Source organism: Gorilla gorilla, chromosome 12 (assembly GCF_029281585.2).
Source record: "Gorilla gorilla gorilla isolate KB3781 chromosome 12, NHGRI_mGorGor1-v2.1_pri, whole genome shotgun sequence".
NCBI classification, from domain to species: Eukaryota; Metazoa; Chordata; class Mammalia; order Primates; family Hominidae; genus Gorilla; species Gorilla gorilla.
The window spans coordinates 37,253,943-37,266,854 of NC_073236.2; the positions used below are offsets into that span (position 1 = coordinate 37,253,943).

General features: G+C 41.4%; 1 protein-coding gene across 12 annotated transcripts in view; it reads right to left on the reverse strand.

Annotated features, from left to right (window-relative positions):
• Positions 1-12,912, reverse strand: part of REV1 (REV1 DNA directed polymerase) — an 88,520-nt gene that overhangs the window by 9,060 nt on the left and 66,548 nt on the right. For all 12 annotated transcript variants that reach the window (XM_055378443.2, XM_031008353.3, XM_055378447.2 and 9 more), the window contains 4 exons: positions 11,549-11,703; positions 8,868-8,987; positions 2,728-2,948; positions 734-906 (listed from right to left, as the gene is read on the reverse strand). In XM_055378443.2, the coding sequence (XP_055234418.1) occupies positions 734-906; positions 2,728-2,948; positions 8,868-8,987; positions 11,549-11,703 (669 nt within the window). The remainder of the gene's footprint in view (positions 1-733; positions 907-2,727; positions 2,949-8,867; positions 8,988-11,548; positions 11,704-12,912) is intronic.

Genomic DNA, 12,912 nt, shown 5'->3' on the forward strand with positions numbered 1-12,912 from the left:
AATGAAGTTGCTCCCCTTCACCATCATTTTTCTAGCTACTATAGTCTGCCTTTGTGTATCATTTTTTTGAGACAGAATGTTGCTCTGTTGCCCAGGCGGGAGTGCACTGGCGCGATCTCGGCTCACTGCAACCTCTGCCTCCTGGGTTCAAGCAATCCTCCTGCCCCAGCCTCCTGAGTAGCTGGGACTACAGGCGAATGCCACCATGTCTGGCTAATTTTTGTACTTTTAGTGGAAATGGAGTTTCACCATGTTGGCCAGGCTGGTCTCAAACTCCTGGCCTCAAGTGATCCAGCTGCCTCAGCCTCCCTAAGTGCTGGGATTACAGGTATGAGCCACCACACGTGGCCTGTATCATTGTTTTTAAGAACTACATTGAAATTTTCCTCAGGAAAAAAGTTTCACCAAGTCCCGAAATTATAGCAGTCCCTTTGGTCTGCAGCCTTGCCCTTTCTTTCTGTCCATGCAGTAAAGTTAACAGCCCAAAGATGCCAAGCAAAGGCTGCCAAGGTCAGCAATGCTGTCAAACCAACCTTCTGTGTGTGGGCCTCACTGAAACCAAGTGCATTAACCTAAGCTGAATGCCTTGGGCTGATGCCTGCTTCTACAGAATACCAGATTAACGGGTTTACAGGTCTTTATTCAAACTCCTCCTTGGTTTTCTTCATTTTCTATTACTTACAACAACCTGTACTGAAATATAATTACCAATATCATTCTGAGGTGAGCTTACCTGGTAATGTTATCACAAATTCCATGGCCTCCAAATTTTGCAGTTTCTACAGGAGCCCCAGGCTTTCGTACCATGATTTTGAGAGTTAGACGTTTACCCTTCATGCCAGTGGCTTCTAGTCTTCTTTGAATTTCTTCTGAAAGACTCAGAAGAAAAGCTTCTGCCTCTTTTGGCTATGGAAAGACAAACGTGGAGAAACTTCCATTCCACTTTCCTATATACCTAATAATTGTTCTCAAGTATTTTAACTTTGAATATTAAACATGTTGGTTACTCACTATCATGCTCAGCATCTATTAAAAAGAAACGTGGCCAGGCGCGGTGGCTCACACCTGTAATCCCAGCACTTTGAGAGGCCGAGGCTGGTGGATTCGTCTGAGGTCAGGAGTTCGAGACCAGCCTGGCCAACGTGGTGAAACCTCATCTCTACTAAAAATGCAAAAATTAGCCTGGCGTGGTGGCGGGTGCCTGTAATCGCAGCTACTCAGGAGGCTGAGGTAGGAGAATCGCTTGAACCCAGGAGACGGAGGTTGCAGTGAGCTGAGATCATGCCACTGCATTCCAGCCTGGGTGACAGAGGGAGACTCCGTCTCAAAAAAGTAAAACTACAACAACAAAAACTGTTTGGTATACCCTCAACTATTAAATACAAATACCCACCTTCCCAACAAAGTGAAAGTAATGAGTACTTTTAAAAGATATTTTTCCTTTCTTTCCTTTTTTTTTGAGACAGTCTCATTCTTGTCCCCCAGGCTGAAGTGCAATAGCATGATCTGAGCTCACTGCAACCTCCATCTCCCAGGTTCAAGTGATTCTCCTGCCTCAGCCTCCCGAGTAGCTAGGATTGCAGGCGCCTGCCACAATGTCTGGCTATTTTTTTTGTATTTTTAGTAGAGACGGGGTTTCACCATGTTGGCCAGGCTGGTCTCCAACTCCTGACCTCAGGTGATCGGCCTGCCTCGGCCTCCCAAAGTGCTGGGATTACAGGTGTGAGCCACCGCATAGGGCCCCTTTCTTTCTTTTCTATGCCATCACTGACTTGTTGAAAATTCTTTTGTAATTATGTTAATAAGTTCTGCTAATAAAATGTGTGTTCCAACACTGTGCTTATAGCCCAAACATCATCTATCTCCATGCCTAAGGAAACAAAACTCCTGAGGTCCACAGTGTAGGCACAGAGGGTAATTAACTCATCACATTTCAAATCCTTATGATATGGTGGTGTTTGTACATACAAATTCAAGACATATCCAGCCGGGCGCAGTGGCTCACATCTGTAATCCCAGCACTTTGGGAGGCTGAGGCGGGCGGATCACAAGGTCAGGAGTTTGAGACCAGCCTGGCCAACACGGTGAAACCACGTCTCTACTAAAAATACAAAAAATTAGCCGGGCGTGGTGGCGGGTGCCTGTAATCCCAGCTACTTGGGAGGCTGAGGCAGGAGAATCTCTTGAATCTGGGAAACGGAGGTTGCAGTGAGCCGAGACTGCGCCACTGCACTCCACCCTGGGCAACAAAGTGAGACTCCATCTCAAAAAAAAAAAAAAAAAATATCCAAATCCATAATCTGAAGGAAAATGGAAACTACTCAGCCATCTGTGCTGCAGCTTTCCAAAAGCTTGCATAAGGAGGGGTTTGCTGAAACTTAATTTTAACTATAGCTTAAAAAATATTTCAACATTAAAAATATTTTTCTCATCTTTATTTTTTCACTGTTAATTAGAATAATTATAATCTCAAGTTCTCTAATAACTGGCCTCCAAAGCATAATCTTTTAGTATATTTCCCCAAGAGCTAAGTTTCCTCAGTCTCAGTCTTATCTGGGGCTACACCTTACCACACAGTGCCTTAAAAGGCCTTCTTGAGGCTCTGGGGATACAACAGTTTTAAGACTTAATTTCAAGCATCGAGGGTCTAATGGTTTAGTTGTAGAGGTAGGACTATGTAAAAATATAAAGAGCAACAGATGGTAAAATCTGTTCAATGATCAGTACCTGAGTAAACCTTATTCCATAGTTGATCTCAGCTGAAACAGATTTTCTTTCCTTTTCAGTTCGAACTGGTCTATCATCCAAGCCACGGCAGAACCTATAAAGCATCTGACCTGTTTTGGGACCAAATTCTTTTTGGAGTTTTGCCATGGTCATATACTGCAAGTCTCCACAAGTTTTAATTCCCAAAGATGCCAACTTAGATTCCATTGAATGTCCAACTCCTAGGAAAGGGAATATAGTTAAGTATGCAGAATAAGCTACTAATAACAAGTTTATTAACACAAAATACCCACCATTTATGCACAAAACAACTAGTTTAAAATAATCTTTAAAGTCTTTAGGCAACATAACTGAAGCATCCACAGGCTAAAGAATTTTTTGGTGCAAAATCATGCTAGTAGGTGTATTTCTAGACTCTACTTCTCAATTTGGACTCCACATATAGATGAACCAGAAACTTTTAAAATATGTATAACTCAAGTTATCAAAAATGTCACTTTCTTTATTAGTGAATAATACCAAGATATGTATCTTAGTCACAAAATCAACTAAGGAATCAACTGTCATTTAAACAAGTCTATAGTGTGACTTACAGACGTACTAGCCAACTCACGAAATGTAAGGGATCTATTATGATTTCAGTCATCACCAAATCTCACAGTGGTATCAGCCACATTTTTTCAGTGAAAAACAGAACAAGAATTCACAAAATGGGCCAAAGTCCAGAAATGTTACATGCTATCACACATACCACTGACCTGAGGATGAAGGACCCTAACCAAACCAACTGGTGGTGGGGGTAGAAGACAGACTTTTTTTTAATCAAAAGGATGATCTCTCTGAAGAGATATGAACTCTCCTACAGCTGGGCCAGCAGGCAGCAGTCCTTATGTCCTATTCTGCAAGATGTAACGTTTGAGCCCCACCTAAAGGATACTGATTAATTCTGTTGCTCTAAGTTGGAGTCTTGGTTTTCTTCAATTTGCCCTAAATGCTTTAAAAAGGTCCACAAATTTGGGAAAGAGGTTTGGAGTAACTGAGGGAAACTATAATGCTTGTTAAAATGGTTCCACATCATCAAGTAAAAATTTTCCATCAATGAGGAAAAGACAGCGTTGTGTTTCTGGTCTTCTGTAGGAACTTATCAAAAGAGAACTCAGGCTGGGTGTGGTGGCTCACACCTGTAATCCCAATACTTTGGGAGGCCAAGGCAGGAGGATTGCTGGAGGCCAACAGTCTGAGTTTGAGGACAATGTGGGCAACTGAGGTAGACCGTCTCTATAAAATAGAAAAAAGAATTAGCTGGGTGTGGTGGTGCACTCCCGTAGTCCCAGCTACTTGGGAGGCTGAGTTGGAAAGATCCCTTGAGCCCAAGAGTTCGAGGCTGTAGTAAGCTATGAACCTGCCATTCCATTCCAGCCTAGGTGACAGAACAAGACCCTGTGTTTAAAAAAGAGAGCTCAGAGTGAAGTCTGCTAACTTCTGTTCATAGCTCCCATCCTCCTGAGTGGTCTTCAGTAGCAGAAAAACTAGCTAGTCCAAGTTCTGCCAGGAAAACCTCTGGAACCAGTATACAACACAAGGTTAGGAAGTCATCAATGTGGGTCAGACAAGTTTAAACCCAGACACTTTATTCCTTAATGGAAGTGAGATGAAGGCGTTAAGGGTGCTCGTTCACAATTGTGCCATTTTAAAGTCCGAGCCAGAACAAAGGGCAAGTAAATACCAAAGACCCCGAGTTAACAATTAAAAAAAAAAAAAAATCCTCCAGAGAAGTACCATTCACCAAAAGGTAAAATTTTAAGTGAAACCTAAGTGCTTTTCAAAATGGGGAGGAGAAACACAAGGGAATAGACAAATTACATACTTGGTTTGTCAAAGATAGACACTTTGCACAGCTATTTGCTTTTAAGAAAGGCTTTTTTCTTCAATTTGTTCTTTTTGTTATTTTTTTGTCATAAGACTTCTTAACATCAGGGAAGACTCTGTGTCTCTCTTTTGTCCCTCCCATTGTTGCCTCACTTCCCACTCCCATAATCTGACCATGATCTTTCCCTTACAGTTCTGGGGAACAAATCTGTTCTCAGGGACTTCCAAGATTAGCAAGAGACAATCATCATCCTGGGTTGTGTTAGTGTGTGCACGTGTTGGGGTGGATGGGCATGGGGAGAAACCCATAGTTTAAAATTTTAGAGTATCTTGAGTATACTAGAACAAATTATGCACTACAGGTGCAAAGGAAAGGCTATATTAAACATCACCAAGTTAACCGTAATCAATCTAATCTAAGTGGACATCCCTCTATGAAAGAGGCACAGTTCTTCTCCATGCAGGCTCATCTGATGGAATGAAATGGCCTGAACCGGAGGTGGGGGAGGGAGGCAGGGGGTGTGGTGTACCTCCAACTCCTACTGAGTGGGGGTGGGAAAATTAAACTTGGAGCCAGGACCAAAACCTTGAAGAGGGCTGCTAGTTTTAACTAAATACGTCAATTAAGTAGGTGTTTATAAGGGAAAGATGGCCACTCTATGGACAAAGTAAGGGGGGCTCCGGGCCCAAAGAGTGCAGCCACCTATTAAGGAAAAGGTGAAGGAAAATATGCTCTTTTAGAACCAAATCTCAACGAAGAGAGAGTCAAGGAGGCTCCTGGTCAAGCAACTGGGACAAAGACTTGGCATCTGTCCTTGAAGGGGAACTATTACCCTAGGTTAAAAGTGGCCAATAATGTCCCCTCCTTGGCATCCAGAACTTGGCTATCCAATACAGACATAGAGGAGTAAACTTCAAAGAATAAAGTTTTCACCATCTACAGGAGTGCTGTTCAACTGAACTTTCTGCAGTGATGGAAATGTTCTCATCTGCCATCCAATACAGGAGAACCTTGCTCCATGTGACCACTGAGCACTTGCAATGTGGCCAGGGCAGTGAGGAACTGAATTGGTAGTTTTATTTAACTTTAATTTAACTCAAATTGTACTAGCTTCACTTGGCTACGTAGCTACTGTATTAGTGCAGACTTTATGAATGCCTACGTGATCATGGTGGTTCTCTGAAAATGGGATAGAGAGGGAATCCATATGCTAGATGCACAAACCTAGCAAAGGCTGAATGAGGTGCAGAGGGCCCTTCATTGAAGAGTGCATGCGCAGGTAAAAAGCCCTGAAAAGATCCAAAGAAAAAGTAGAAACGGTTCTTCAAACTGTAATAGTCGTTGGGGTCAATCCTTTCTTTCCTTAGGTAACCAGATCATATTAAGAAACGTATTTATTAGTGTAATACACAATTATTATTCTGTGGAGTCTCCTAAAACAAAAACTTACTATTGTGTTTCTCCTTCTTATGTAGCTATTCTAATTGTTTATTACTGTACGCAGCACGTATGTCGTCACTAAACATTTATGGGTACAAGGGACTAAAGAGGTTGGAGATGGGGCAAGTTACCACTGAATTTCTCCTGGTTATTGGTTAGAGAACCAAGTTCCTCCAAAGCATGTTCCACAAGATATAAATAGGTACTGTATATTTATCACCAAATATCTTTGAGAAATTACTAGTCTTTAACAAAGATAAATAGGTTTCTTTTCTAAAATAATTCCCAGGACTTTCACTGTACAAACCCCTCCACCACAGAAGGTTCCCTCTCCTATATGAAACCCCTTTTTAAAGGAACAGCTTATAATCTGTGGAACACACTTCAGGACAGGAGTAACAATGGAGAAGGGAGATATTTTATAGACCTGAAATGTTCTATAACAGTCAGGTTAAGGATTTGGGGATTTTATGAAAACCACATGAACCACTGTGAGCAATACAGAACCTGGCTCTGAAGAAGAGAAGGCCAACTCTGCTGCCCTATCTTTCAAATCTCCCTTAGGAAATTCAAGGCTGTGCCTCAGCTTGGCCAGGACACGTAACTTCACACTTGCCCTTCAAGAAATAGTCTTTCACTGGGCATGGTGGCTCACGCCTGTAATCCCAGCACTTTGGGAGGCCGAGGCGGGCGGATCATGAGGTCAGGAGACCGAGACAGAGGTGAAACTCCATCTCTACTAAAAATACAAAAAATTAGCCGGGTGTGTGGTGGGTGCCTGTAGTCCCAGCTACTCGGGAGGCTGAGGCAGGAGAATGGCGTGAACCCAGAAAGCGGAGCTTGCAGTGAGCCGAGATCGCACCATTGCACTCTAGCCTGGGCAACAGAGCGAGACTCCATCTCAAAAAAAAAAAAAAAAAAAAAAGAAATAAAGTCTTTCCAGCCAGGAAGCAAATGAAGGTGAATGGTAGGATTACTAGGTTAAGTAGCTAAAACGTCCCTATTTCTATTAAAACAAACAAAAACACAAAGAAAACTACAAAAAGGGTTCGATTTAAAGATGGTGTTTTGGACTAAACTGTGTCTTCCCCAAATTTATATGCTGAAGTCCTGACTGCAGTACTTCACCATGTGACTGTATTTGTTTTTGTTTTTTTTTCAATACAGTCTCACTCTGTCACCCATGCTGGAGTGCAGTGGTGCAATCTTGGCTCGCTGCAACCTCTGCCTCTCAGGCTCAAGCGATTCTTGTGCCTCAGCCTCCTGAGTAGCTGGGACTACAGGCATGTGCCACCTACCCCCAGCTAATTTTTTTTGTAGTTCTAATAGAGACAGGGTTTCACCATGTTGGCCAGGCTGGTCTTGAACTCCTGGCCTCAAATGATCCATCCGCCTCAGCCACCCACAGTGCTGGGATTACAGGTGTGAGTCACCATGCCCGGCCACAGTGTGACTGTATTTGGACACAGAATCTTTAAAGGGTAATTAAGATAAAACAAGGTCATATTGATGAGCCTAATCCAACATGACTGGTATCCTCACAAGAAGAGATCAGGATGGAGACATGCATATGGGGAAGGCCATGTGAAGACACAGGGAGAGGAGGGTCACCTACAAGCCAAGCAGAGGCTTCAGAAAGAGCCAACCCTGCTGACACCTTGATCTTGAACTTCCAGCCTCCAGAACTGTGAGACAACGCATTTCTGTTGTTTATGCACCCCAGTCTGTGGTACTTTGTTATGGCACCCCTAGAAAACTAACAGAGATGGCTAGTGTAATAAACTTAAAACTCAAATTTTACATGCAGCTTTAAATATACCAGTTCCTTCTTATATAAAACTGCAGTAAGATTTCTTATTAAAAATGTTTAAACTGTGTTGTCTACTACAGTAATTTGCTAGTTTGATTTTATAAAGTATTCTCAAATTAAATGTGAAACTAACCATCAAAAATGTCATGTTACACATTTCTGACACTAATACATCGTTTTAAGTTATATACTACGGGGGTCAGGAAGCTTTAAAACTAACCTACCATAAAATGCCATTTCTGTCGTTTAATATTTATGGCCTGTTAACAGAAACTTCTAAGTTAGTTCGGACATACTTTTATTAGGCTTAAAAATAGGCATCTAAAAATGCCACTAAATCTACTTTTAACAAATGAATTTTAAAACTTTCACTATAAATGAAGATGAAGACTTTACAAAGCTGACAGAGGCACTTTATAATAAATAGGTAACTACACAAAAATATGAAATAACTGAACATCCTGCCCCTTAGGTGAGAAAGGTTAAGATGGAAGGTTTTCTTCCATGAGTGGAGTTAATTGAAAACACAATCCTTCTTTACGTTTCCTTTTTCCTAATACAGCTCACACACATTCTATTTATACTTTTAAAACTACTTGTTTAATAAACTCAGAAAACTGTCGCTAGTCCTGCAGCATGACATAGGAGAATCGAAGCTCAAAACTTTTATCTTTAGCCCAGGAGTAAACTATTTCAATAATCATTTATTTAAAGGACTGAAAGTCAATTTCATCATCCTCCCTTTTAACACTGTTTCTTAGAATCTTGCTACTTGAGAAATACCTAAAGTAAAACTGATTAGAAGCAAAACAAAAATGTAACATTAAGGTCCTGACAAATCATTTGAGGGGATATTTAATGCAGAATTCCAAATTTTGTTTTTCATGGCACTCAATAAGACTTAAAAATTTTTATAATATTCATGTCTGGGCAAAAAGAGGTCTCACAGTTCTATATTATAGATATGAAAAGTACTTATAATGCCTGTAATAAAAGTATTGTTAAAATATTTGTATTTACCTGGTAGATTAGTAACTAGCTGACCTCTGATAAAATCATCTACTTCTTCTGGTTTTAGGTGGTACTGCCCATCTGGTTTTGCTTTTCTAGTTGCCATTCTAGCCAGGAGAATATTAGAACCTATTAAAAAAAAAAGTCATCCAAGAAATAGTCACAATTATTTTTTAAATTTCTCAACAAAGATCTCTTCATACAGGTTATCTATCAAGTTTCTAAAAACAATGAAAATAAATTTTGATTATTTCAAATAAGGTGTAGAATTTTGCTAAGTATTTAGATTATAACCAACAGAGTACCTGGACAGAGGTTTCTCTTTGCTCTAACGCAAGTGCCATTTCAGCATCTAACCAGAAGCAGGAATAGAGAAAGCAGTCCTGATGTTTTTTTTTTTGTTTTTTTTTTTTTTGGGATGGAGGCTCACTCTGTCGCCCAGGCTGGAGTGCAGTGGTTGTGATCTCAGTTCACTGCAAGCTCCGCCTCCTGGGCTCCAGCCATTCTCCTGCCTCAGCCTCCCGAGTAGCTGGGACTACAGGCGCCCACCACCATGCCCAGCTAATTTTTTTGTATTTTTACAGACGGGATTTCACCATGTTAGCCAGGATGGTCTCGATCTCCTGACCTCATGATCCACCCGCCTCAGCCTCCCAAAGTGCTGGGACTACAGGCATGAGCCACCGTGCCCAATCAGCAGTCCTGATCTTCAGAGTGGGTGTTTGTAGGAATTGAAGGCCATGATCAAAGAGTAGTTCATGTTCCCAGCCACAGGAGACAGAATAGGTAGGGAAATGACAATAAAAAGAGCGCTACTGGACTGGGGAAACCAGAAAGCCCAAAGCAGCAGCAGGAACTGAGGGTAGAAGAGTCCTCAAAACACAGAGACAGGCAGTGAGGTTCACGGTGTAGGTGTGGGCAGGGGCCACAGAAGCAGTGGAGGAAAAGGGCACCAAGCCCTGAGAAGGGGCAGGGATCTGCAGAGCTCAGCTGCTAGGTGGGCTTCTCCGTGAATACTAAAATCTCCAAAGGGAAGACTTATATTGAGGACGTATCTTGGTTTTATAGAAGACTTATATAAACAGAGATTCACGAACAGGGAAAGTTCTGGGAAGTCACACCAAAATGATAAAAGTAGTGAGTTCAGGGGAGGGGAAAGGCACTGAGGAGTGGAAATATAAAGTGGGACTCTGGCATTACATATGCTTGAACTTAAAAGAATGGATTCATATGATCACTTATAAATGAAAATTAAGGACAATTAAAAACAAAAAAATAAAATTGTGCCTGACAATGGAATATAGAATTCCTAAGTGAAATGTTACCAACGTCTGTGGGCCAACATCAGGGGGTAAAAGGTAGGCTAGCCAGTAGCTGTAGGAATGCTGGGAATGTATTAATCATACTTTTTATTTTCTGTATCTTGCAGTGTTTTGAAATCTTAAAAATCCTGCTGGCTGGGGAGAGACTGCCCTCCCAGGGCTGGCTAATTCCTAAAGACAGTAAACCTCTTACCTGGAAGCACACTTGTCATATGCAACCTAACCACCTCCTGCCCTAAATTGTCCCAGGGCCAGCTACCAGGCAACTAGGGACCACCCCTATAGCCCAGAGCCCACCAGAATTACTCAAACTAGCCACTCCTAAAGTGTTTCCTCAGCCCTGCCTTGCCTTTCTGAAAAAAACCCTAACAAAGGCTCTGGAGCCTAGACTTTCCGTCTGCCACTCCTTCAGCTTCCGTCTCCTAACCACCCTGGTGCTTCCCCAGTAGTCCTGTGTAGCACGGTGTGCCCCCTCCTCTCGGGAAATGGAAGTAACAAATTCTTCTTTCAATGGCATTAGCCTCTCTGCATCACCACTCAGTCATTAGTAAATTTCATGGGTACAAAGGAGACAGGGAACTTTGGAGGAAGAAGGGTTTTTGGATGAAGATGGAGGAATAATGGTTGAAAGTGACAATGGCAAGCTAAGACAGTTAACTTTACCTTCCAAGCCTGTGGTATACTGAGTATGGGAGGGACAAACTGGCTCTAGTAACAGAATGGCAAGAAAAGGGGTATCTTGCCAGAAGGTAATGAGTGGGTTAAGAAAGGAAGAGGTGACTCAGGGAAGCTTAAGTATGAAAGAGAGAGTTCCAGAGGACACGGCTGGAAGAATCAACAAAAGCAGGGTAAGTGCTGGGAGCAGCTGTGGAAACAAAGTACAAGGTTTAAAGACAGCATGGATGGAGATGGAGGAGAGACTGGACAGTTACTGAGAGCACTTGGAGTCAGGGTGACTTCTAGAACTGAGTGAAGACAGGAATAGCTCCATGTGCCGGGAGGCTGAAGTGCAGAGAGTAACAAGACTCAGACTTAACACGGAACTCTAAACCCATACCACCACCTAGCTTTAAATACGGTTTCCATTCACTTTTGGGGAAAAAAAAAAAACTGTTTACAAATGTTGAATGAAACCTTTCCAATTTTTTAAGAATAAGTAAGAAATATTCTAACTTATTTATTGCGAAGATTATCAACCATTTACTTATATTTCCAGCACTTATCTCGTGTGTCACACAATTGTAAGCAATGCTAAAAACGGTTTTACAAGTGAGAGGAAGCTAATAAAAAGAAAAACTCCATAAAATTAACCGATATTCAAGAATCTCAAAGCCACTCTTTTGAGTACAAGATAAGCTAGATACTAACCAATTCCAACAGAGGCAGCACATTTCGTCTGGTCTTTGATTTCCATACGAACAGCATTTGCAAATTCATCAGGAGTAAGTTTGGTCTCTGCAAGGATTTCGGTAATGTCTACCAGCGCTTCATCACAACTGACAGCTTCAATGTTATGAGTGTAGCTATCAACACAGAGCAAAGGCAACGAATCACAGCCACAGCCACCATCTGGTAGACCCAATGTTGCAAAACAGTCTTCTTATCCTCTCTTTTTTCTATTTCCTCACAAGGCATTTTAAATGAATTGGCTGAAGTACCATTTTAGTCACCCAACTTTTAACTGCAAAGTTAATTAGTGTGTTCTCTTTCTCCTTATTAACTACCAAAATACAGCATATTGGATAGGAAAATGTTTGAGGAGTAAAATAACCAACAAAAAAAATTTAAACACAAAAAAACAAAAACACAGCATAAATTATTATTTCAGTTTCTCTATACTGACAATACTTCTATAAACCTTTGAAGAGTTGAAAACCGGTGGGTGAATTTGAACTGTCAAAACATTTAATCTAATGGTTTACGAGAATCCTTTAAGGAACAGAAAAATTAGACAAATCAGTAATTGCTACTCTCCTAAAACAAAAATGTCACAGTTAAATTCCACTCACTGTAGCAGGCCTAGAATACAGAAGGAAAAAGTGGCCAGTCATCCCAACTGCTTGTCTGAGAGTAGTATCTACACTCTCTGCATGTGGACATACTTTTTAAAAAATCATCTCATAGGATCTATCCACAAAAAGGATTTGTTTTAATTAGAGAAAAGAAAAAGGAAGACAAGAGTTGCTATGTGGCCCCCATGGTAATACAAGGACTAAGAAATCACAAAATAGAACTGGACCGGAAATGGGAGGAAACCCAAGAGGCCTCAGGATCAAAACTATGTCTTTCATAATCCACTTGGTAATGTATACTAGGAAGGCGGTCCTCATCTCTCACCTACACCTTACTGTAGGTAGGTTACAATCAGATTAAGATCTCTATTAAAGAAATAAGTATGTTTTGTTTAGGCTTAAAGTATGACATTTTTAAGAACAGAAGGGTATATCTGGTATGAGGTATTTTGCTTCAGAGTGAAAGTTGCCCTGAGGCAGGGAGAACATGAAGCTGAGATAGGATTTCCCAAGGGTGGTAGAAGAATACTACTGTGGATATTTTTCCCCTAAGAATAGAAACATGCCACTGAAACTGTCTCCAGCCTTCTATCGGGACCGTGTGCATGTGACTGTGTAGGAGTATAGGTCACAGCTCTCTCTCACATCCTCATAACCTCAGGCACAGGCTGATGCTTGCTCTAGGGCTTCAATACCCAGGACACAGGAGCACCACAGTAC